At 38.6% G+C, this 25,685-nt stretch overlaps 3 protein-coding genes and 2 pseudogenes across 9 annotated transcripts; 3 read left to right on the top strand and 2 right to left on the bottom strand.

Annotated features, from left to right (window-relative positions):
- The first annotated feature begins 22 nt into the window (after positions 1-22).
- Positions 23-10,406, top strand: LOC137711482 (uncharacterized). The gene is made up of 5 exons (XM_088695678.1): positions 23-1,018; positions 7,474-8,588; positions 8,724-9,852; positions 9,991-10,108; positions 10,227-10,406. Exons 1-5 carry the CDS (start codon positions 251-253, stop codon positions 10,265-10,267), a joined length of 3,171 nt encoding a protein of 1,056 aa, XP_088551804.1. The 5' UTR covers positions 23-250; the 3' UTR covers positions 10,268-10,406.
- LOC148696211 (uncharacterized) lies at positions 4,867-6,897 on the bottom strand. Its single transcript, XM_088695679.1, has 3 exons — positions 6,791-6,897; positions 5,225-6,103; positions 4,867-5,111 (listed from the first exon to the last, which is right to left on the bottom strand). The coding sequence occupies exons 2-3, from the start codon at positions 6,024-6,026 to the stop codon at positions 5,083-5,085; spliced, it is 831 nt and encodes a 276-aa protein (XP_088551805.1). The 5' UTR covers positions 6,027-6,103; positions 6,791-6,897; the 3' UTR covers positions 4,867-5,082.
- Positions 10,407-16,364: 5,958 nt separating the features above from the next.
- On the top strand, positions 16,365-20,562 carry LOC148696210 (uncharacterized; annotated as a pseudogene). Its single transcript, XR_015963529.1, has 4 exons — positions 16,365-18,305; positions 18,442-19,575; positions 19,715-19,835; positions 19,943-20,562. The product of XR_015963529.1 is annotated as an uncharacterized LOC148696210 (transcript).
- LOC148696209 (eukaryotic peptide chain release factor subunit 1-3 pseudogene) lies at positions 20,528-22,843 on the top strand (annotated as a pseudogene).
- On the bottom strand, positions 22,378-24,238 carry LOC137710852 (protein yippee-like At4g27745). Of its 6 annotated transcripts, none has more exons than XM_068449998.2 (4): positions 24,089-24,238; positions 23,693-23,756; positions 23,449-23,606; positions 22,378-22,812 (listed from the first exon to the last, which is right to left on the bottom strand). In XM_068449998.2, the coding sequence occupies exons 3-4, from the start codon at positions 23,539-23,541 to the stop codon at positions 22,585-22,587; spliced, it is 321 nt and encodes a 106-aa protein (XP_068306099.1). In that variant the 5' UTR covers positions 23,542-23,606; positions 23,693-23,756; positions 24,089-24,238; the 3' UTR covers positions 22,378-22,584. The 6 variants fall into 6 exon arrangements, with proteins under 6 accessions (XP_068306099.1, XP_088551807.1, XP_068306096.1 ...); XM_088695681.1 differs by having other exon boundaries at positions 23,449-23,556; XM_068449995.2 differs by having other exon boundaries at positions 23,449-23,576; positions 24,089-24,237.
- Positions 24,239-25,685: the final 1,447 nt, after the last annotated feature.

The following is a 25,685-nucleotide window of genomic DNA, read 5'->3' as shown; positions in this document are numbered from 1 at the left end:
AACCAGTCAACCCCGTAACATTTCCACGTAACCCGAAATCTTATCTTCTTGTGGATGCGGAAGGCTTCGTGGAGGCTGGGCACAGGAGGAACATCCATATCCGCTTTATGGTCCGCCACCAACTGCCACCGGATTCGAGCAAAACTGGTCTGAATCCGACTGATCAGTAATAAGGTTGGTCAATTTAGATCGAATCGAATACAAGTTTTCTGTTTTTTGCGTGTAGGGAGTTTTCGGAAGCTCGTATATCATGGCAGTGGCTTTGGTTGGAGGGGCTGCGATAGGAGCACTGTTTGGAGTACTGTATGATGTCGTAAAGGAATCGATGGGAAGGACTGTTATGCAGTACAAACCCCTCCTTGAAGATCTCAAGTTCACACTAGACTGTTTACGACCGCGGATCATCCAAGAGATAGGAGATCATAACGTGGCACTGGGTCTCCCAAACGATGACATAGAACGTCTCCAACAACAAATGGAGGAGGGTATAAAGCTCGTTGGCAGGTTATCGAAGCTTAGCATGTGGAACTGCTACGTCTTGTGCAGTTGCTGCAAATGCTCGGAGCCGAGCTTCACCGATCGACTTATTCAATTGGATAGGTCTCTTAGAGCACTGTTAGAAGTGCTGAGGTTGCAGGAAGCCAGGGACTTGAAGGAGAACTTGCTTTTGAATAGGAAGATATACGAAAAACAAGATGAATTGGCAACAAGGCAGTCGGAAATACTGAAAATTGCAGGGGAGATACTGAGAGCGCAGCAGGAAGATAAGGGTGTGCAAGAGCTTTCAGGAAGTAATGCACAAACTGTGGTGCAGGAGCAAATTGGAGGCAGTGGTGTGCAGCAAGCGGCATCAATAAACAGAGGAGGAGCTGCTCTAGGAGCAGTGTTTGAGGTACTATTTAGTGCCGTTCAACAAACGAAGGAGAAGACGAGGATGTTTAAACGCATCCTGGGACATCTCGAGTCCACGCTAGACTCCATAAAGCCATTGATAGAAGAGATTGCAGAATATAACAAGGTATTGTTGGTGTTTTTCAAATAAAGAATCTAAACCAATTAAATACAAGGAACTACAATTAACATCACAATCAAATACAGCATTGACTCTATAGAAACAATCTGTAAAACTTACTTGATGAATTCATAGTAAATGGTTCTTGAATTAGCCTTCTCCTCTCTGGCTCTCGGTATTCAGTTTCAATAGGGAAAACTTCTTAATGAACATAAGAGTGAGAGGAGAGACCAAATCCATATATATCCAACTGTTGGCAGTTTCCTCCTATTAAGGAAAACTGTCATCCCATTATGTGAGTGGCGTAAACCACTCCCTCAGAGTTCTATTCCCAATCAATTTTGATATAAATAATTATATTATTTATCTCCTAATACATGTATAATTCTATTTCTTATTTAATATAATACAGATAAAATGATGTGGCAAACTCACACACATGGTAAAATCTTACATTCTCCCACATGAGTGCAGCCTCATCATTTCCGAAATAGTATTACATCCAATAAGACAATAGTGATCACAGAATCATACTCATGTATACCAGAATTTTCAATAACTCTCCACATCAATACAATTACAGGACTATAGAAAACTTGACACAACCATTCTTGTACCAGCACTCTACAATCACTTAGTAATCATATCAAGTGTCATCATTGTAATTAGGGAATCGATGTGTGAAAACTTTGGTACCAATAAAGCTCCCACATTTTGGTCCTTTTAATGTCATAGACATTCCAAAATTTCTTAATAGTTTTGCAAAACACAATCAACAATACTAGATCCAAGTGAAAATTACTCCATAAGAAATTACCAACATAATGTAATTTGCTTACAAGAAATAAAACTCATCTATAACACAGATAAGTCCACTGTCTAGTTAACAACATGAAGAGTTGAAACAAAAAGAGAAAACAGTACCTTTCTCCCACATTCAAACTAGATCAAGAGATGCATGTAGGCCCATCTTTGGCACCAATCTCTGGAAGGTTGTAACGTTCACTGCCTTCGTCAAAGGGTCTGCAATCATATTATGAGTACTAATGTGCTCTATGTCAATGACCTTATCTCTGACCTTGTCTTGAACCACCAAATACTTGATGTCAATAAGCCTTGAAGCTTCAGAACGCTTGTTGTTCTTAGCAAAGAAAACAGTTGAGCTATTGTCACAATATAGCTTCAATGGTCGTTCTATGTTTTTGACAATTTTCATATCCAAAATCATATTCCTAAGCCAGTTAGAATGTCTAACAGCTTCAAAGCATCCAATATACTCAGACTCCATGGTTGATACTGCTCGAGTCTTTTGTTTCTGGCTCTTCCATGAAACAGCACCATTTGCCAAGAGAAAAATGTATCCACTTGTTGACATACGATCATCAATATCTCCACCCAAATCAGCATCACTATAACACACTAAATCAAGGGAATCTACATGATTATATATCAGCATGTAAGACTTGGTTTTTTGCAGATACCTCAAAACCTTTTTGGCTGAATTCCAATGAGAGACACCTGGATTTTGTTGAAATCTTCCCAACACACTTACTGCAAAGGCCAAATCTGGTCGAGTACATACCTGAGCATACATGACACTTCCAACCAATGAGGCATAAGGCTTATCCTTCATGGTTTCGATTTCATAATCTGTTTTGGGACACTGATCAACCGAAAATTTGTCTCCCTTGCCAATAGGAACATCACCACCAGAACATGCTTCCATATTGAATCTCCTTAGAACTTTGTTTATATAGCTTTGTTGAGACAATCCCAATACTCTTTTAGCTCTATCTCTGACTATTTCGATGCCCAAAACATAATTAGCCTCTCCCAAATCTTTCATATCAAAATTGTTGGCTAACATGCTTTTTGTCTCTTGCAATAATTGAAAATCTGAGCTAGCAAGCAATATGTCATCCACATAAAGAACAAGAAAAATGAAATTGGATTTCACCATCTTCATGTAGATACAATTATCAATTTTATTTTCAACAAAACCAGAAGAAGAGACCACGTTATCAAATTTGAGATACCACTGTCTCGAAGCCTGCTTGAGACCGTAAATAGATTTGGTCAGTTTACATACCAGATTTTCTTTCCCCCTTTCAACAAATCCAGGTGGTTGAACCATATAAATATCTTCATCCAAGTTGCCATTGAGAAAAGCAGTTTTCACGTCCATTTGATGCAAGTGAAGATCAAAATGAGCTGTAAGAGCCATAATTATTCTTAAAGAATCTTTTGTAGAAACTGGTGAAAAAGTCTCATTATAATCCAAACCTTCTTTCTGAGTAAACCCCTTGGCTACAAGTCTGGCCTTGTGCCTCTCAATTCTTCCTTGTGAGTCACGTTTGGTCTTAAAAACCCATTTACATCCTATAGGCTTAATTGTAGGATTAGGAGTTTCTAAAGACCACACTTTGTTTTTCTGCATAGATGCCAATTCATCTTCCATAGCTGTAAGCCAAAAGGCAGCTTTATCACTTTGCATAGCTTGTTGAAAAGAAGTAGGATCATCATCATCTCCCAAATCATATTCGACTTCCTGTAAGTAAACCAAATAGTCATCAGAAATTGCTGACTTTCTTGGTCTTTGAGACTTTCTCAGAACTGGTGCAGTTACTATGTTTTCTTCTTGTGGCTGTAATGGTTGCATATCAGCAATCTGAGGTGGAACTACATTGATTTCAGGTTGTTGAGTGGATGTAACCTGATTCTCAAAAGCTACATTTTGCATGGAAATAGGCAGAGATACGGTATTGCTGGAAGATGGCCCTTGTGTTTCATCAATTTCCTCAAAAACATATGAATTCTTGGATTGACAGTAGAGTGTATTGAAATCCTCAATGAACTTTGCATTATTTGTCTCAGAAATTCGAGTATGAGAATGAGGACAATAGAATTTAAATCCCTTTGACTTCTCTGAATAACCCACAAAATAACAACTGGTCGTTCTTGGATCAAGCTTCCTTTCATTAGGATTATAAAGTCGTGCTTCTGCTCTACAACCCCAAGTGTGAAAATGAGCTAAGCTTGGTTTCCTACTTGTCCAGATTTCAAATGGAGTAGAGTGAACAGATTTGCTAGGCACACGATTAAGAATATAGTTGGCAGTCTTTATAGCTTCTCCCCATAAGAATTCTGGCAATTGAGAATGAGATAGCATGCTTCTTACCATGTCTTTCAACGTTCTATTTCTCCTCTCAGCTACTCCATTTTGATGTGGGGTTCCCGGAGTTGTATATTGTGCCACTATCCCCTGTTGTTGGAGAAACAAGGCAAAAGGTCCCTTTTGTTGCCCACTTTCTGTGTACCTGCCAAAAAATTCCCCTCCTCTATCTGACCGAACAACTTTAATAGACTTTTCTAATTGTTTTTCAACTTCCAGTTTAAAGACTTTAAAACAATTGAAAACTTGAGACTTTTCAGAAATTAAATAAAGATAAGTGAACCGTGAAAAATCATCAATAAATAGAACAAAATAGAGATTACCACAGATAGTCTTTGTTGGAAATGGACCACAAACATCTGTGTGTATTATTTCTAATAAGTTACTGCTTCTAGTTGAACCTAGCTTCTTAGTACTTGTGGTTTTGCCTTTAAAACAATCAATGCATGACTCTAAATCAGTAAAATCCAATTCTGGCAGCATACTAGATTTCATCAAACGTTTCATTCTATCCTTGGAGATATGCCCCAATCTCCTATGCCAAAGCATAGATGACTTATCATTAGAGAGCACTCTCTTAGGAGCAGAATTTTCAATATTGAAACATTCTTGAACATAAGTACATTGAAGCTGCCATAAATCCCCATTTGGAAAAGCATAACCAAGTAAATTATTAAATTGGTTCTTATGAAAAAGTCTGATGCTTTCATTATCTCCGATAAAAGAAAAACCATCCATTACAAACTTAGAAACTGAAAATAAATTCCTTCTCATAGAAGGTACATATAAGACATTGTTCAAAGTTAAAATAAAACCAGAAGACAACTCTAATTTGATACTTCCAACAGACTCGACATCTACTTTTGTCCCATTTCCAACAAACACTCTATAGGCCTCTCTACTTGGTTCCCTCTGGCTTTTGAATCCCTGCAATGAATTAGTGATATGGACAGTGCAACCAGTATCAAACCACCATGAATTTTGGGGTACAAAAACTAAATTTGATTCAACAGTAACAAAAACATCAACAATTTTGATACCTTTCTTAATCAACCAAGCCTTAAAACCAGCACAATCTCTTCTAAGATGTTCAGTTGACTGACAAAAATGACATTTTTTGACACAATCTTTACTCACTTTCAGATTAGAGGAAGGAACATTTTTAGCAAAGACACCAAAGTTTTGAGCACCCTTTTTAGTTCCAGAAGAAGAACCTGCTTTGAATTTTACAGATTTGATTGGAAAGTTCCCAGCATTTCCAAATTTGTTGAATGCAGCAGCCTTCTTCCCTTTTCCCATATTCACAAGGTTGACAGCTTCGTCCTTGCCTTTCTTGAGCCTTTCTTCCTCTTGACAACAGATTGCAATCAGTTCATTAACACTCCAGGATTCCTTTTGTGTGTTGTAGTTGATTTTGACCTGTTCATATTCAGCTGATAGAGAACCAAGTGCCATGTGCACTAGAAATTGCTCAGAAATCGGCACATCCAAGTTGTTCAGCTTATTGGCAATATTGACAAGCTTGAGTAGGTGTTCTCTGATGCTCCCAATCCCATCAAACTTGGCAGAAGTGAGAGAGGATAAATAAGACCCTGCCTCCACTTTATCTGACCTCTTGTATTTTTCCTCAATAGCTGTCAAATAATCCTTAGCCAAATCACATGAAGGTATGCCTCCTCTAATATGTTCCTCCATAGCACTCTGCATAATAAGCAGGGACATTTCATTTGCTCTTTCCCATTTTTCAAATGCATCTTTCTGTTCTTTTGTACTCTCAGTAGTCAAGGCATGTGGCTTAGGCTGCTTGAAAGCAATCGCAAACTCCAAAAGTCCCAGATTCATGTCAATTTGCTGCTTCCATGTTTTGAAGTTGTTCCCATTTAATTTCTCAATATTGATGAGATTTAGAATATTGAGACCTGAAAGTTGTTCAGAATTTCATAAGTGTTTGAATTTCATAATATCTATGACAAGAAAGTTGAACAAGCTTTCTCCATATTCAACTATAGAAACTGGTTACACCTTTGGGCAAGAAACCATTCTATATATTAAGATGAACATTCAAACATTTGCATAGCCAAGAATAAAGCACCAGAAATTATGTCAATCCACACCTTTAGGCAAGAAGAACAATATATAATCCAAGTTTTCCATTGCTCACTATACATTAGCTTATGACTAATCCCAGCAAAACAACCCCTTTGGAGGCTAATTTTACTTGTTACAGTTCATAAACCATAATCTGGTTAAACGAAACTTGATTTCTTAAGAGCAAAATTTCAAATAAACCACTTTGGTAGCAAATTGAACATCTTAATGAAACCAACCCAGAATTCATATTTGTCGATCCAAGATATTGACAAAAACAAAAAATTTACAGAAGGCCATCAGACAAATCAATTCAACTAAATTTGATTTCCAATGAATTCTAATATGATTCAGACAAGGTTCACAACTATAACCATAATCGAAAACGAACTCAAAATAAACGATTACAGTAATAATTTTAAACAAAATGTAAACTTTATCTGATTTAATTAGACAAGATTATAGAATTTTGATGAAATAATGATCGAAATGGCAGAAAACTAAATTAAGGTCCATACCTTTAATATAAGACGAAAAGTAGAGTTGATAAAATTGAGATCAATCTCAAATATCAAGAAAAGAAAAATTGAACAGCCTCCATATAAGAATTGAAGAGAAGAAGTTCATCATTATACCCAGAACAGCGGAAGAAAGTGAAGTTTTATACCCAAAAGACAAACGGCACCGTTTCAGCTTTATATTCTTTAAGTCAAAATAATTGAGTTCATGATTTAACTGGTGGCTCTGATACCACATTTTGGTGTTTTTCAAATAAAGAATCTAAACCAATTAAATACAAGGAACTACAATTAACATCACAATCAAATACAGCATTGACTCTATAGAAACAATCTGTAAAACTTACTTGATGAATTCATAGTAAATGGTTCTTGAATTAGCCTTCTCCTCTCTGGCTCTCGGTATTCAGTTTCAATAGGGAAAACTTCTTAATGAACATAAGAGTGAGAGGAGAGACCAAATCCATATATATCCAACTGTTGGCAGTTTCCTCCTATTAAGGAAAACTGTCATCCCATTATGTGAGTGGCGTAAACCACTCCCTCAGAGTTCTATTCCCAATCAATTTTGATATAAATAATTATATTATTTATCTCCTAATACATGTATAATTCTATTTCTTATTTAATATAATACAGATAAAATGATGTGGCAAACTCACACACATGGTAAAATCTTACAGGTATTGCATCTTACAGAGGAAGAACTAGAAAGTTTTAGAGTAGAGATGGAGAAGGGTGCAGAGCTCGTTCGCAAGTGCTCAAACGTTAGTCTTTGGGCAAGCAACAAAAAGTATGAATATACCAACAAACTTCTTGGATTAGATGAATCTCTTCAAAGATTGATAAATATACTGAGAGTGCAACTAGCAAGGGATGCGACAGAAAGCTTGGTTTCGGTAACTAATATAGAGACGGTGACCATGAAAATTGAAGAGAGTGGTATCATACAATACGATCCATTAGTTGAACTTCCATCGGGGGACAGGGGAGAGTCTTCGGGAAGTGGTGCAGAGACAACACCGCATGAACAAAATGGAGAGAATGGTGGACAACAAATGGCGCCGTCAGGTGGAGGAGTAGGGCCTGCTGCTCTAGGAGCGGCGTTAGAAAGGGATGTGAGGGAGAGCTTGGTTTCCATAAGCAATATAGAGGCAGTGATCAATCGAATTGAAGGGAGTGGTGTGGTAAAATTACAAAATGAGCAAAATGAAGCTACAGGTTCATGTGAAGTACCCACAGCCATGGCTAAGAGTGCAGTTGGATTGAATGCACTAAGTGTGGAGGGAACAAGGGACGTGACTGAGACATTGGATCCGGCAGCGAATATAAAGGTAGGGAAGCAGAAAATCGAGGAGAGTTGGATGGCACAAAGTAAAACTGAACATCCATCATGTACAGTTCAACTGGATGCAAAGGACATGCAGGTGGGAGCAAGGAGTGTGGTGGAGACATCTGTAAGTGATGTAGAGGCGGGGCTCAAGCGAATTCAGGGCAAAGAAGTATCCGAACTTGATGCGCCATTTAGGGAATTGAAGGAGGATGTTCTTGAGGGTGAGGAAGATGAGGAACTTGATGAGCAAGTGGAAGATCATCATGACAGGAAGAAGAAAGGAGCTGAGTCTGTGACAGTTGCAAGTGGAGACAGGATGTCGAGTTGTAAAGCTGACGGGTGTGCAGTCGATCTGAGTGATGCAAAGGCGTATAATAGAAGGCATAGTGTGTGCGAACTTCATTCGAAGGCTCCACTTGTGATTGTGTCTGGTCTAAAGGGAAGGTTTTGCCATAAATGCAGCAGGTTTGGCCTCTCAACATAGTTTTATAATTATCGCGCTGCTAATTTTTTGCTTCTATGATTTCTGTCTGGTTTGGTTTTCGGATTTCAGTCATGGTAATTTAGTTAGTTGTCCTGAATCTAAATGTTGTGGTGTAGATTTCATGATCTATCAGAATTTGATGACACCAAACAAAGTTGTCGTAGGCATTTGCCCTACATTGAACGCGATGGTACAGGCACTCAGGTAAAGGACGTAAGTGGTGATATAGATACGGTGATCGGTCGAATTGAATGGAGTGGTGTGGTACAATCTCAAAATGATCAAAGTGAAATTAAAGCTTCATATGAAGTGGTCGAAGCCACACCACCAGCAGTTGGATTGAATGTACCGAGTGTGAAGGGAACAAGGGATGCAAGGGAGACATTGCAGACCTCAGCAAGTAATACAGAGGCAGGACTGGAGCAAATTCAGGGGAAAGACGTGCATGATTTTGAACCTCCGTACGCTGAATATAAGGAAAATGAATACATATCTTCATCGGTTACAGTTGGCTTGGATGTGCTTTTGAGACGATTGAAGAGGTTTCTTCTTAATGATGAGGTGTCAACGGTTGTGCTAACGGGTCCTCATGGAAGTGGGAAAACCACATTGGCAAAATACTTCTGTGAAGATGAGGAAGTCAAAAACATATTCAAGAACATGATCTTCTTTGTTCATGTTTCGGAAAATCCTAACTTGAGCCTTATGGTACAAACACTATATCAACAGATTGAACCCGAGGGTTTCCAAATACCTGCGTTGCAAGACGAATCAATTGCACTTCACTGGTTGCGCCAATTTTTCATGAAAACAGCACTGCACCCATCAATGTTGGTCTTGGATGATGTTTGGCCTGGATCAGAATCCCTTCTTGACAAGTTTGATGAATTCAAAACACCAAATTACAAGATTATGGTGACATCAAGGTCTGAATTTCCAGCATTTGGTTGTCCATATTATCTGAAATCACTGAATGCTGAAGATGAGATGACTCTTTCTCGTCAATCCCACACAGACATCGAATCACTGGATGATGAATTCCTGTCATGGGTTTCTTTGCCATCCTCCGTCACATTTGATGATGAAAGCCTGATAGATCATTTTCCCGATTCCTCTGCGTCCGACTTTGGAGGCAGAAGCTCTCATGTTTCAACAGCTAGCGGGCCAATGGACCAATTTCAGGATTCCTCCGCATCAACCTTGGGAGATAAGAGCTCGTGCGTCCCAAAAGATGCAGGGACAATGGTGAGTTCCTAGTCTGCGATGCACGCCTACAAATTCTTATGCTTTTGTTTTTTTTGTTTGTGTAAACGTGTTCATACTGTTAGCAATATGGCTCAGGTGCTTATCCAACTTTGACATGCTCTCTTTCTTTCAATTTAGTTTCCGCTTGACAACCCCGTCAAGTCTACGCAGACATATAAGAGGAAGATGGTATTCAAGGCCAGTTTAAATGAGTATCAAAAGAGGAAAGCCCTAAAAGCAATTTCTCGATTTGAAGGTATTCTAATATTTCTTGCCTGGTTTTGTTTGCAGAACTTGATTCAAGGCCAGTTTTAATGTAATAAAACCGTTTCATTTTTCTTTCCATTAATTTTTCGGTTGATTTGGATGAGCAGGGCTTGACTCGATCGCTGGGATTCGTCGAACCAAAGGCTAACAGTGGTAGGAGAAGGGTTGGATCCGGTGCTAATACTTACAAGGCTGAGAAAGATCGCTTCAGCAGACGCACTATCAATTGGGCCAGCGAAGGAAGAGATCAAAAAGGACAGGAAACAAACAATTCAACAGGACGGGAAACAAACAATTCAACCCCACTATACGTGTTACCCAGTTCAACAATCAGTTCAACAAAAGTAACCATCTAGCATATTCCGATATTTCTATCCTTGAATTGTTGCCCTGGTGTGTTTCTGTTTTTGGGCTTCAAAGTATGTTTTGGGCACTTTCTTGTTTTGCTTTGGGGTCTATTTTTTTTTTTTGGTGCTATCATGTAATTGGACATCTTCTGTATATTTGTTCCATTGATTATAAAGTTTTAACGGAAGACGTGACATATAACCGAGCGCAATAACGTTTTAGGATTCATACAGCCAATCCTATTTAAGTGGAAAAGGCTTTTGAAATGACATTGTCGTGAAGGGCTACATTGTTTCGGCAATTACATTAGTTGTACAACATCGGCCCAACCAATTCCACCATCGAAAATCGAGATTACAACGAACAAGCACAGACTACCGCAAAGCATACAAGCATTTACACATACAGCAACAACTAGGGGTACAATTTGGGTTGGGCCAATCCGAACACACCCATGTCCAACCCAACTTTAAACCCTAACAAGTGAGTTTTTTTTTAGTTATAACCCGTTTGAACCCAACCCAATTTCAACCCGTTCATTGATTAGATTGAGTTAGGTTGATCATTTGCCCATACATCCCCAACCCAACCCGACTAACCAAACCCAATCTAACTAGATTATAACTCATATCAATTAATACTCATACTACACCCAAGTGAGTCAAGTCCAAAAAACAACGCCCTTTCTAATATTTTTTTTTTTAATAAATTACCCTTTATAATTACTTAAAGATTTTAGGGAATAAGAGGCTTTGATTAGTTAGCCCATATTCGTAGTCTCGAAATCCTAAAACTTTATAGTAGATTAATTTATGAAATTAAAGTTAGCTAGATTTGATGCTACTTGGCTTTTTTTTTTCTTTTGAATTCTTGAAAATTAAGTTGTTACAAGATTAAACTTGAAAAAGTTGGATAATTCAAACCCAACCCAAGTAAACCTAACCCAATTAAACCTGAGCTCAAATGAACCCGAATGAAACCAAACCCAAACCTCAGCCCGAATTGTAAAAGTTAGATTAGGATTGGGTTGATCTTCCAACCCCCCAAACCGACCCAAGTTGTATCCCTAGCAGCAACCAGCACTACTTTTTAATTAGTAATATCAAAATTGAAAATTCTAAGAACAATAATTCAAGAGCGCCAACAACTTACCTTCAAATTCAAGAGGGTTTAAGCCAATGTAATAGATCAGTAATGGTGACCATTAAACCGATAATTAAGCCAGTAATCCACAATGAAATCAAGATTAAAAAGAAAACCCATAAATTGAAAGGTGGAAATTATGGAACTTTTTGTTTAATTGTGAAATGCGCAGTGGAGTGATCACCTGCAAATGCTAGAAACGTTGAAGACGTGATGATTAAATTGATGGATTAAGATTAATTATGAGTTGTAGCTGGCTATTGGGAAAACAACGGTTGAAAACAAATGAAGGTCCAACATAAAATCAATTGTCAATATTGCGAGTAGCGCAATGTCTTCTAAATCCTCACAAGGTTTCTTCTTTTAAGGATATGAGACTCTTTTAACTTCACATTCTCACATCACCTTGAGCTAAATTACAAAGTTACCATTTGTACTTACTTATTTGGTTAACGGTGAGTGAAGTGGTGGTGCCAAAGTACAACTCCAGTCAGTTTAGTGGGAAAATCGGCAGCAACATAATAGTAGGATTGAAGTGGAGTTGTACCTCACTTTCTACTCCCTAAATTTCTACAGGACATAAACTTACCTACACTCTGAAAATTGTATAATGGAGAAAAATATTGTCATCTATGATAACTCTACAGAAGAAAATACAATATTTTTGTATGTTTTTCCATTTATATCAGTCTATAACCTCGAGACTTTCTAGATACTCTTGACATGTGTGGTGTGACACAATTCGACCCGGGTCTCAGTAGGCATCAAAATTGAGGCGTGCTAGCCATCATCCGAATGGTAACGAAGCCATGATATACACGAAAATAATATAAATAAAATTATCAACTAATCAAACTTACCCAAAATTCGGCAAAACTTGGACAAGCCCAAGTTAAAACACTTGCAGGAAATCATATTTATATCAATACATCCTGGACGGGCCACACTTAATGGGTCTCCAACCCCCAGTTACATACATAATAATACTTCAGAGCACAATTGTGTAATACCAGTTTACAAATAAAGCTGAGTAGATAACCTACTTGATAATGATGTGCCAGCGCCTGGAAGGATGCCTCGATGTCAAAAATGCTCATGTCAACTACTGCAGATTCATGTATGTACTGAGAACAAAGTCTAAGCCTGTATGGGTATATGCATGCCACAAGATAAGTAGTAATGATTCCTAAGTTCATAAAATCATCATCGTCATAAATCATAATTCATAAATCAGGTAAAGTCTGTACCAAAGACAAATCATAAAAATATCACATCCAAAAATCGGAGACATGATACACCGTTTAATTTTATTTAATCTTATGACCGCATCTAACTTTCGAGTTAAACTGCATACGTATAATGTGAAGAGATCAAGCTAATTATAGTTCACCCTTTATATGAGAATTTCAATATATACTACTTAAACATTGAACATCGTACTTAATAGAAATAAATGTCTCGCTTAACCATAAAATAGAGTGACGATGGGCAAGTTCTACCTGCTAGGCTCTAGTGGGCCTCTAATGATGCTAACGTCAACATTCGAGAATTATTCAGGATATGTTGACCCAAGTCAACCCAGAATTTCCCCGAGCTCATATCATTGTCATGTCTCCACCATTTCACACAATCCATATATAAAAATTTAACTACTCAACGAGATGAACACAGCTTGGTGCTCCCTTCCCTCTGGAAATCACTTTCAAGGTAAAACTTTCGATGACATCCAAGTTGTATTTCTTTTAATTATAACCTAAATGTGCACTACTTCATCGTCTCCTTGTCATACGTTTACATCTTTAGGAAGCCTTGCATCAAGATTAGCTCGATGACCGTATCTTTATTTTGAGGAAAACATTGAAACCACTTACGTGCGATTTATTAAATGGGTCGGCACAAGCATGACACAAAGTAAGATTAGTCTGGTTTTAAATAGGTTAGCTCACCCTTAATTGAGTGTTTTATTGGTTGAAAAGTTTAGTCGTTATCTTCTCAATCTCTGAACCGATTTGTGAAAATCAACTCCGTCAATCAAGATGCAAGCAAACCTTTTCAGAGCAATCTTCATGCTCCCCCCTCTTGGAAAGTCACTTTCAAGGTGAAACATTCGATGGAATCCTCCAAATCTTATGGTGCATCTCTTATGATTCTAAAAAAAAAACTCAAATGTAACACAACTAATTTAACAATGTAATGAATCCTTCGAACCCATTATACATCAGTTCTACCAAATTCAATAGATAACTAAATTCAAATGAATACATCAAGACCTCTTCCTTGGCTAGGCCAACTGATATTTACCATCATGAACTGAACTTCCCCAACTCACTTAGTGGTTCCACGCAATCCATTTATCCTATCAATGAGTCTCACATTGATGGGAGGAAGGACATTGCATGGACTTATAGATGTTAGGCTACTCACTGTATTGCCAATTGATGGTGTTATGGTAAAACTTCAACTTCTTCACTTTGAATATTATAAAAGAAACTTAGCAAGAAAATAAATACCATCTAGTCCGCACATATCTCTCATGCCTTTCGGGATATTTTCCTTGCCAACACATGTCATCAAAACCACCAGCTACATAATTCAAACCAGCTAGAAGAAAAGGAAAAACAATGGTTATTAAATGTCTATTTATATAGGAAAAGGAAGAACAATGGTTATTAGATGGCATCCACCCCTCCTTCCTTCCTTTCTTCTTTTCTCTCTCTTCTAGGTTTTCTCCTGAGTTTTCTTGGTTTCTCTCTCCTTTGTCCTCTCCCTCTTTTTCTCTCATCTCATCTCCTTTGTTCCTTTCGCCTTTTCCAGTTTTCCCCCTTTCTTTTTTATTCTTGGTTCTCTCCTGATCTTAATCTCAGTTTTCCTTGAGTCAAGTCCCCAACTATCCCGGACTTCAAGCTCCTTATCCAGTGTTTTTCCTCTGCTTTTATTACTTTATGTCTTTTCCTCCCCTCTCCCTAGTTGTGATACTTCATCCCCATCCCACTATGTGCTCGAATTGGCAGGCTTCAATTAGAAATTGGATACCACATTCACTTCCCTCCCTTACTTCCCTTCCCCCAACCGGCATGCCAAAACCCATTGAGGCCAAGTGTTGGGTATTTTACGTACTCCTTAGCCTCACTTTCTACTCATATGTTACCCTGTTTGTATATATCTGCAGGGGTTCGTGAAGAGGACTTTGATTTGATGTCTATTTTCTTTGTTTTTTGCAACCGTCATGCCGTGTGGGTCTTCCATTGTTTCTTGGATTGCCACTCTCATTTTGTTTGGACCTTTTACTGTCTGTAATTGTCTACCCGATTCTTTTTGTGCCTTATACTAATTTTTAATGTAATGAAAATTATCTTCATGATTAAAAAAAAATAATAATAAATAAAAGAAAAAAAAAGAAAAAAAAAGAAAAAAAGAAAAAGAAAAAAGATTACTTGAACCTTCAATATATATCCATGGCTGCAAGGCCCTTTTACTTGCCCAGTTATACGATTACTAGGGTTTTTTTTTAATTATTTTCTTTCATTTTATATTATTGGTCCTGGAATTGTGTAACATTCATCTGACCAATGGGCTATCCCCAATGGGTAGGGTCCCAAACTTCTATAAAGGAATAGAAAAATCAAAACAATAATAAAAAATAAAAAAATCCCTAGCAGCCAACTCTCTCCTTGTCGATCAAGCACCCCCTTCCCCACTGCTGTGCCATGGCTTCCTGCAAGCCATTCCTTTTATTTCACATCTACAGCCTTGTCTCTAACTGGGCCTCTCTATCCTTATCTCTATTTCTCTCCCTAGAGTAGTCGCAGAAGCGTAGAGATCTTGATGGTGGTTCGAATGAGGCTAGTAAATCACCATTAATTTGCCACCATATGCAACTTAAAAGTTTGGTTTTTGAGCGTCGTTCCTATCTTGTAAATCACCATTAATTTGCCACCATATGCAACTTAAAAGTTTGGTTTTTGAGCGTCGTTCCTATCTTGTAAATCACCATTAATTTGCCACCATATGCAAGGAATAATCAAAGACCAATAGTTGCAAAATAAGATGTGTACATGAAAAACAAACTATGAAGGGAGACACTCATCACTACTTAAGTGCTCCTTCCACTAGCCATGTCAATTATGACTCTCTCCAAGCTTCCCTTCCATAAATTGCACAATTTATTAATAAGTTTTCATCAATTGTAAACACTACTAGTCTACCACCTTCCCTTCGGTTGGTGTTAGAGTTGGAATTGAACTTCTCAATGATTTTAGCCTCCAATTATTTTGATTTGTACCGACGACACCATTTTCACTAGTACAAACTCAAGCCAAGCACAAAGTAACATCTTCATCATTTGACCAATTAGGTCCTCTATATGATCTCTTGACATCTTGAAAATTTTGGAAATGAGAACAAATAGTTTTGAAAGTGGGTAGAAATAAAAAATGGAAGAATTGTATGAGAAAGGTGAATTTTGTGTGGATATTTGAACAAATAGATAGGTATTAATACATTTTGTAGGTGAATTTTGATTTAATTTAATTGTTTTAACCAAATTACCGTTAGATCATTAGATTCGATGTACTTATAAATTTCAATTAAAATATAAATAAATTTAAATTCAGACCATTAAATCAGTTCCAATAATCATGGCTGCCCGATCGAAAAAGAGCCCTTGTGGAAGTATTGGGTGGCAACTAAGATACCAAAAATTATTTTAAGTCCAACAAATGATGAAAGTTTTGAGGCGGAATTTTAACCCAAGGAGTTGGTCCAATTTTTGGTCACCCCCACTTTAATGCGAGGATTGCCATACAACTTCAAACGTCTTATGAGTTTTGACTCGAAACTCAACTTATAGAGACAACCACAAAATGTCAAACTGGTTGTAGAAGATAACACGCGTTAAATGTCTGTTGAGTGGAGTGAGGGAGGGACATTCCCAAGATTGGATTCCTGAGTTCGTTCAGTTGACCGAAATCTCTTCGCCGCTGTTCATTTCTGTAATCGGAGCATCTCCGGAGCAGCCGCTCTGTTCGGATTTTGAGCAGAAATCTGGTCAGAAAAGTGGTGGTGTTGTAATCATGGCACTGTCCTTAGTTGGAGGGGCGGCCATAGAAGCACTGTTCGGAGCGTTGTATGATGTCGTTAAGATATCGATAGGCAAGACTGCTATGCAGTATAAACCCCTCCTCAGAGATCTTAAATTCACACTAGACTCTCTAAGGCCGCGGATCATCCAACAGATAGGAGAACGTAACGTGGAATTGGGTATTTCGAACGAAGATATAGAGAGCCTGCAAAGACAAATGGTGGATGGTACAGAGCTCGTTAGGATGTTATCGAACCGTGACACGTGGAGCTGCTACATCTTGTGTAGCTGCTGCAACTGCAATAAGCCGAGTTATGCGGAACAACTTGTTGAATTGGATAGGTCTCTTACTGTTGGACATACTGAAGCTGCAGGAAGCGCGGGATGTGAAGGAGGTCTTGCTTTTGGCTAGGAAGATCAACGACAAACAAGGTGAATTGGAAAGGAGACTGGCCGACTTGCTCAAGGTGCAGCAAGAATCGGGGGACGGGGGAGAGTCTTCGGGAAGTGGTGCAGAGACAACACCGAATGAACAAAATGGAGAGAATGGTGGACAACAAGTGGCGCCGTCAGGTGGAGGAGTAGGGGCTGCTGCTCTAGGAGCGGCGTTTGGGGTGTTGTTTGACACTGTTATGCAAGTGGAGGACAAGACTACCATGCTTAAACGCCCCCTCGGAGATCTCAAATCAACGCTAGACTCCGTAAAGCCGTTGATAGAAGAGGTGGCAGAATGTAGCAAGATATTGAATCTCCCAAAAGATGAATTAGAAGATGTTAGAATGCAAATGGAGAAGGGTGCAGAGCTTGTGAGCAATTGCTCAAAGGTTCGTCAGTGGAGTAGCTATAAAACGTATGAATATACCAACAAACTCCTTGGTTTGGACGGATTGCTTCAAAGATTGTTAACTGTGCTAAGAGTGCAGTTAGCAAGGGATGTGAGGGAGTGCTTGGTTTCCGTAAGCAATATAGAGGCGGTGATCGATCAAATTGAAGGGAGTGGTGTGGTAAAATTACAAAATGAGCAAAATGAAGCTAAAGGTTCATGTGAAGCGCCCACAACCATGGCTAAGAGTGCAGTTGGATTGAATGCACTAAGTGTGGAGGGAACAAGGGACGTGACTGAGACATTGGATCCGGAAGCGAATATAAAGGTAGGGTGGCGGAAAGTTGAAGAGAGTAGGGTGGCACAAAGTAAAACTGAACATCCATCACGTGCAGTTGGACTGGATGCAATGAACATGCAGGTGGGAGCAAGGACTATGGAGGAGACCTCTGTAAGTGATGTAGAGGCGGGGCACAAGCGAATTCAGGGCAAAGAAGTATCCAAACTTGATGCGCCATTTAGGGTATTGGGGAAGGATGTTCTTAAGGATGAGGAAGATGAGGAACTTGATGAGCAAGTGGAAGATCATCATGACAGGAAGAATAAAGGAGCTGAGTCTGCGACAGGTGCAAGTGGAGACGGGATGCCGATTTGTAAAGCTGATGGGTGTGCAGTCGATCTGAGTGATGCAAAGGCGTATAATAGAAGGCATAGGGTGTGCGAACTTCATTGGAAGGCTCCACTTGTGATTGTGTCTGGTCAAAAGAGAAGGTTTTGCCAAAAATGCAGCAGGTTTGGCCTCTCAACCTAGTTTTGTAATTATGGCGCTGCTAATTTTGTTGCTTCTATGATTTCTGTCTGGTTTGGTTTTCGGATTTCAGTCTTAGTAATTTAGTTAGTTGTCCTGAATCTAAATGTTGTGTTGTAGATTTCATGATCTATCAGAATTTGATGACACCAAACAAAGTTGTCGTAGGCATTTTCCCTACATTGAACGTGATGGTACAGGCACTCAGTTAAAGGACGTAAGTGGTGATATAGATAGGGTGATCAGTCAAACTGAAAGGAGTGGTGCGGTACAATCACAAAACGACCAAAGTAAATTAAAGGTTCATATGAAGTGATGGAAGCCACACCACCAACTGTTGGATTGAATGTACTGAGTGTGCAGGGAACAAGGGATTCAAAGGAAACATTGCAGACCTCAGTGTGCAGAGAACAAGGGATTCATACAGAGCTAGGCCTCGAGCAAATTCAGGGGAAAGACGTGCATGATTTTGAACCTCCGTACGCTGAATATAAGGAAAATGAATACATATCTTCATCGGTTACAGTTGGCTTGGATGTGCTTTTGAGACGATTGAAGAGGTTTCTTCTTAATGATGAGGTGTCAACGGTTGTGCTAACGGGTCCTCATGGAAGTGGGAAAACCACATTGGCAAAATACTTCTGTGAAGATGAGGAAGTCAAAAACATATTCAAGAACATGATCTTCTTTGTTCATGTTTCTGAAAATCCTAACTTGAGCATTATGGTACAAACACTGTATCAACAGATGGGTTTCCGGATACCTGCGTTGCAAGACGAATCAATTGCACTTCACTGGTTGCACCAATTTCTCATGAAAACAGCACTGCACCCATCAATGTTGGTCTTGGATGATGTTTGGCCTGGATCGGAATCCCTTCTTGACAAGTTTGATGAATTCAAAACACCAAATTACAAGATTATGGTGACATCAAGGTATGAATTTCCGGCATTTGGTTTTCCATATTATCTGAAACCACTAAATGCTGAAGATGAGATGACTCTTTCTCATCATTCCCGCGCACACAACATCGAATTACTGGGTGATGAAGACCTGATATGTGTTTCTCCACCACCCATCACATTTGATGATGAAGGCCCGATAACTCGTTTTCCTGATTCCTCCGCGTCCTACTTGGGAGACGGAAGCTCTCATGTTTCAACAGCTATCAGGCCAATGGATCAATTTCATGATTCCTCCGCATCAACCTTGGGAGATAAAAGCTCGTATGTTCCAAAAGATGCAGGGACAATGGTGAGTTCTTAGTCTGCCATGAACACCTACGAATTCTCATGCTTTTGTTTTTTTTTGTTTGTGCAAACGCGTTGATACTGTTACCAACGTGGCTCAGGTGCTTATCCAACTTTAACATGCTCTCTTTCTTTCAATTTAGTTTGAGCCCGACAACCCCGTCAAGTCGACGCAGACATATATGCAGCAGAAGTTGGAACTAAAGGTCAGTGCCAATGACAAAGCAATGAAGAAAGTCATGAAAGCTGTCCACGCCATAAAGGGTATTCTAATCTTCTTGCCTAGTTTTGTTTACAGCACTATATATGAGACGAATACAAAGTATTATGTAACGAAACCGTTTCATTTTTCGGGTGATTTGGATGAGCAGGGGTTCATTCGACCAGTTGGGACGCGAAGAACCAAAGGCTAACAGTGATGGGGCAGTTGGATCCGGCGCTAATAGCTACTAGGTTGAGAAAGATCGCTGCGAAAACAGAGGTAATATCAGTTGGGCCAGCGAAGGAAGACGATAAGAAAGCGAGAAATCTCACTTTGAAAGAGAGAATGGAAGACAAGAAGCAAGAAAAGAAAGAGTGAAGTCTTACCGCGAAAGAGAAAATGGTGTATTTATGCACCAAGAAAAGAGAAGAGCGAAGTCGTACCAAGAAAAGAGAAGAGGAAATTGATCGTATTTATGCACTCTGAATAATTATAATCAAATTCCATTGCTCCTAAGCTAAGGTCAGAATTTGTAGCATATAAAGGAAGGTTAGCAGATACTTACCAATTATCCAAAGCTGGATATTAAGGTCTTTAAGATTAATCTCTTTTTGTATGTGTAGCATCTGCTTGGAAAAGGTTTCAACTTTATTTTTTATTTGTTAGATGATCAATTGATGTATTTTATGAAAGTTGATCTGCAAGATGCAAAGATGATTTCTTTGTTTATGTATACTGTTTAATTATTATATCAATGGAAATTGGTGCTGCCATTGTGGCAGTAGATGAGTTTCTGGCATTTGAGATGAAGTACGAAAAAAAAATTATTTCTTTTTTCTTTACATGCTTTTCTTTTAATTTTGCAGGAATTCTCACGTTGCTTTCATTAAGTTATACATGGCCATGATAAGGTATTGCTCATCCCCACAAACATTTTGTACATGTGTGGCATTAATATATATATATTTTTTTTTTTATTGAATTTGTTTTCATTCAATGGGGTTAGTGAGCTAAACAGCAAGTCGCTTTTTAATCATATTTAAGTTGAAGTCCTAATTTCGTTGGTTTGTTCATAATTAGTGTGTTATGTTGTTTTCCCATGTGTTTTATGTGTTTGTTAATTTATGGAAGTCTTCACAAGAAATGTTGGGTACAAAAATATTTTGCTTCCATCAAAATGTATGATAAGGTTACATTCATTTTTTTAACGTTTAATTCACTTTTTCAAATCCACGTAGATAAATACATTTAAATTATATAAGTCGAACGTAGAATGCTATAATTATAAAAGGGTCCGCACGCACATGAGCGCGCAGAAAGGCTAGTAATTTATAAAGTAAGTGACAGGAACAAAGAGATTGAGGACATATGATGGGGAACAAAGAAAAATATTAGAAAATAGAAACCAGTCTTCAGCTGAATGAGCCACAGACTCTTAAACCAGTCAACACCTTAGCATTTCCACCTAACCCGAAAACTGTAGCTTCTTGTGGATGAGGAAGGCTTCGTGGAGGCTGCGCACAGGAGGAGCATCCGTATCCGCTTCATGGTCCGCCACCAACTGCCACCGGATTCAAGCAAAACTGGTCTGAATCCGACTAATCAGTAATTTAGATCGAATCGAATACAAGTTTTCTGTTTTTTGCGTGTAGGGAGTTTTCGGAAGTTCGTATATCATGGCAGAGGCTTTGTTTGGAGGGGCTGCGAAAGGAGCACTGTTTGGAGTACTGTATGATGTCGAATTCATTTTATTCTTAATTATCTTTCAGGTTTATATTGATGCCGCGATCATATACGTCGGTTTATATACGGTGCTGTGAACTACCTTATTTCTTGGAAATGAAAAATTCGAGAATCTGGCACATTGCTGATTGCATAAATCGCCCAAAACAACCTAAGCACTACAAACATATTCTCTAACATTTCAGATCTTCGATTTGCCCGTCAGGGACAGGAAGACTAATGCGCGCGACAACCATGTTAAGAAGAAAGCAGAGCTTGCCGAGCAACCAACCAGCCCAATGTTAAGGGATTAGTACTGGCTTGATCAGCTGACTTGAAATCGAAGCTTAGAGAATCAGGTAACTTTGATCCCCGCCTCCAGGCGAAAGTACTGAAAGTGGTTGATGTTTCTTATAGAGGAGAGGATGGTTTCAATCAGGCTGTTAAGTTGTCGGCGGAGTTTCTGTCCACCCTGAAATTTATACAGGAGCACAACTTGCTAGGAAGACACTTTGAAGAAGTTAACCATGGGCGCAGATGACACGCTAAAGGCTTTGGAGAAGGGGCGATTAACACACTTATTGTGAGGGAAAATCTTGACAGCAATAGGTATGTGTTAAAATAACTCGAAGACCGATGAGATTGTTGTAAAACATTTCGACAAGGAGCAGGGAAACAATAAGAGCAACTTTCAAGATCTTGCGAGCCAAGGAGATCTAGAGGTTCAGGAGAACATCTCACTGCTGCAATGGTCTGTTGACGAGCACAAGCGTTTTGGTTGTGATCTAAGTTTGTCACCAACAAATCACACGAGGGTCGCAGTTCTGTCGAGGTTTTGGAGGCATTGGAGGGTTACTGAATGAATATTTCTAGCCAGCTTACTGAATGAATTATTCACATCTTATTCAAATTAGTAATATGCCGGTTCCAGATACAATATTCACACAACAGACACAAGAGGAATCCACAACGAACAACAACAATTGAATTTTTCAATTGTTAAGAATTTGACAAGATAAATACAATCACGAGCTTCCATACACTTACATTTGACATGCAGATGGATGAACTTGAAAGCCTTCACAGATGCTACCAGTCTTCCTTGACTATCTTCGATTTCTCGAGAATGAATTTCCCTTCCTTGTACTTCTGTGTTTGCTCATAGGCACGTTCATACTTCCAACCCAGCACCTCATGGCAGTCGCAGCAGGAAACATCAGCGACCGTGTGCAGACCAGTCATGAGTTGTCTGTCTTCTTTTGGCCCGACTGTAATGTTCATTGCATGTGAAAACAGAAACGCTCGACCATTTCTACCCTATGATTTAATAAAATAGATAGTCGAATCATGTTTCTTGCAATCTACTCATCATACTCAAATCCTGAAGACTATCGTTTACACACACAATCACCATACGAACACAATGCAGAAAATAGAAACTCTCAACCAAACACAAGACAACCACTCGGCTCCTGGCATAGATAACCGAGTACAAATTGAATCTTCATTTCATTTTCAACATGCAAAAAGGAAATATCTTTATTCCTCATTTACACCAAAATTCCAAATCTAGGGAACAGTAGACACCAATTCATCTCAAAATAAGAACGGAGATTCGTTACTTAATTGAGCATGAACTGAATCTTCACTTCAAATTAGGAAAAAGCTAAAATTGTATTCCTCATTTACTCCAAATGGCAACTGTGATGAAAAGTAAACACCAATTCATGTCAAAACAAGAACGGATGATCGTTAGTTAATTGAGTATGAACTGAATCTTCATTTCAAATTAGGAAAAGGCTAAAATTGTATTCCTCATTTCCTCCAAATGTAGTGAAAAGTAAACACCAATTCATTTCATTGTAAAGACCGGATTTTTGTTGGTTACCCAATAAGCATAATGAGAGGCAATCAGAATATCTACAACAACTTGATCAAAGTAAAATTGTTCACCTGAAAGGCTTTCGAAATGACATCGTCGTGAAGGGCAACATGGTTTCGGCAATTGCAGCAGCTGTACAACCTCGGCCCAACCAATCCCGCCATCGAAAATCGAGAAAACTACGAACAAGACCAGACCCCTTAAAGCCAAAATATACAAAATCAAGACCCTATCCTTACAGAGCATCCAGCAATCAGCATAACTTCTTAGCAAAAAATCAAAATTACAAAAATTCAAGAGTAACAAAATGCTTACCTTTTTAAACCAAAAGATATTGGTCTATATGATTTTCGATATCAACTAATCTTGTACGCAATTTCTGTTGACAGAACAAAACAGTACAGTGATTACGTGAAGAATCAAACAACTTAAGCCAATGATTAAGAGCAGTAACGGTGATCAGTTAAGCCAATAATTGCACAAAAACCCAACTTCTAAAACCACCACAAGATCAATAAACAAGGTAAAACTAAATCAAAATAATTGGAAATGAATCGTGGCTTAAAAATAAAACCCAGAATTTAAAAAGTGAAAATTTTGAAATTTTTTCGTTAATTATGAAATGGGCAGTGGAGTAATCACCTGAAAATGCACGAGATATTGAATATGTGAAGATTAAACGAATTGATTAAGATTGATTAAGAGTTGCACCTGACCAGTGTGCCATGGTGACTTTAGAGAGAGAGAGTTTAATAGTAGTAGCAGTGGAGGAGAGATGAGTCGGTGTTTGGGTGAGTTGTAAACTTTCTGATCAGGAAGATGACAAGTTGCCTCGAAGCTGTCCACTGAAAAAATGACATCAGCTTTGCGCTAAATTACAAAATTAACCATCTAGGTATAACTATTCGGTTAATGGCGAGTGAAGTGTCAGTGCCAAAAATGTGTGCGCGTCGAAGGTTGGAAAAGTCGGCAAATCTTCCATGGATTTTGTTACTTTATTTAATGTTTTATGATTGTTGACTGTTGATGTAATATGAGATTGTCTGCATTAGCCAGAAGTCTTCGCACTACTGTTACTAGCACAGCTCAATCAATCATTTACTTGATGGTTCTTTTTTTCTTTGGTCAAATGGTAAATATATTACCAACAAATAGCAACTACAAACATTAAGGTTCAGATACAAAGTTAGCACAAAAGAAAAAGAGTGCTGATATTTCTACTCCTGTGTCTTATAATACAAGGTTATTTTGGGAATGGTAGTTGGTGGAGAAATAGGGTTTTAATTTTTTAACTTTTGATGGTGGGTAGGTTTATAACGTGGGTATAGAAATAAGATGTTGTGATGGGTTTAGTAGCCCATAACACAGAAAACACCAAACAGTGAAACCCTAAAGAAGCTACAATCTATGTAGCTACTGCCTCCGCGGCATAGCTCCTACTCCATGCCACGATCAACACAATCAGTCGCACCCTTGATTGCTTGCGAGTGCCCCAGTGTTAAATAAAAGTAAGGTCGCAGCATCCTCCCAGGACCACCACAACAACGATCGCTATCACATGACATAGGAAGTCCACAAGAAGAAAGATCTCACATGCAACATCGCTAACAAAGGCGAACAGCAGGAAGGACCAACAAGGGCCAACAAAGGAGATGGTGCGAACACTCAAGCTGAAGCTCTACACATCCTTCCTAAACTTTGCTACAAATTACGAAAAACACAAACGGTAATCGATCGAACTTGTAAATGGATGGGAAGATGATGGAACCCACTGATGAAGATGATGGGAGAGATGAACTGTGGGAGATGGAAGAAAGTGGTGATTTAGATTTGGGGTAGAGCTATTGAAACAACAAAGTGATGATGATCCTAACCACAACATGGCCAATGGCGACAAGGATTGGTGAGACTAAAGACATGTCATTTCACCTAATTATCTGCCACATGGCCTTTCACTTAACTCAAGTTCAATGTTACTTTTACAATTTTGAAAAAAATTAACCAAGATCAAGTAAAAGGACATGTGGCAAATAATTAAGTATATGATGAACATACACTATAGTTTACGATAGTGAACAAAAATGCTCACTTAATCATTAGAGAAATTTCGATCATTTGATCTCAATAAAATAATTGGATTACGAGAAATAAGTTCACTCATAGAAAAATGAGAAGGACTCCCACCGAAAGAGAAAGGACATTCACACCGACATTATTCATATAGTTTTGCATTCATGATTGCGTCTGCCCTTGGGACCCTTACATAGATTAAAGGCAGTGTCTCATGCACATTATTATTTGTATAAAT

Source organism: Pyrus communis, chromosome 6 (genome assembly GCF_041283825.1).
Source record: "Pyrus communis isolate YQ-2024b chromosome 6, ASM4128382v1, whole genome shotgun sequence".
NCBI classification, from domain to species: domain Eukaryota; kingdom Viridiplantae; phylum Streptophyta; class Magnoliopsida; order Rosales; family Rosaceae; genus Pyrus; species Pyrus communis.
This window is presented reverse-complemented; position numbering and strand designations above follow the sequence as displayed.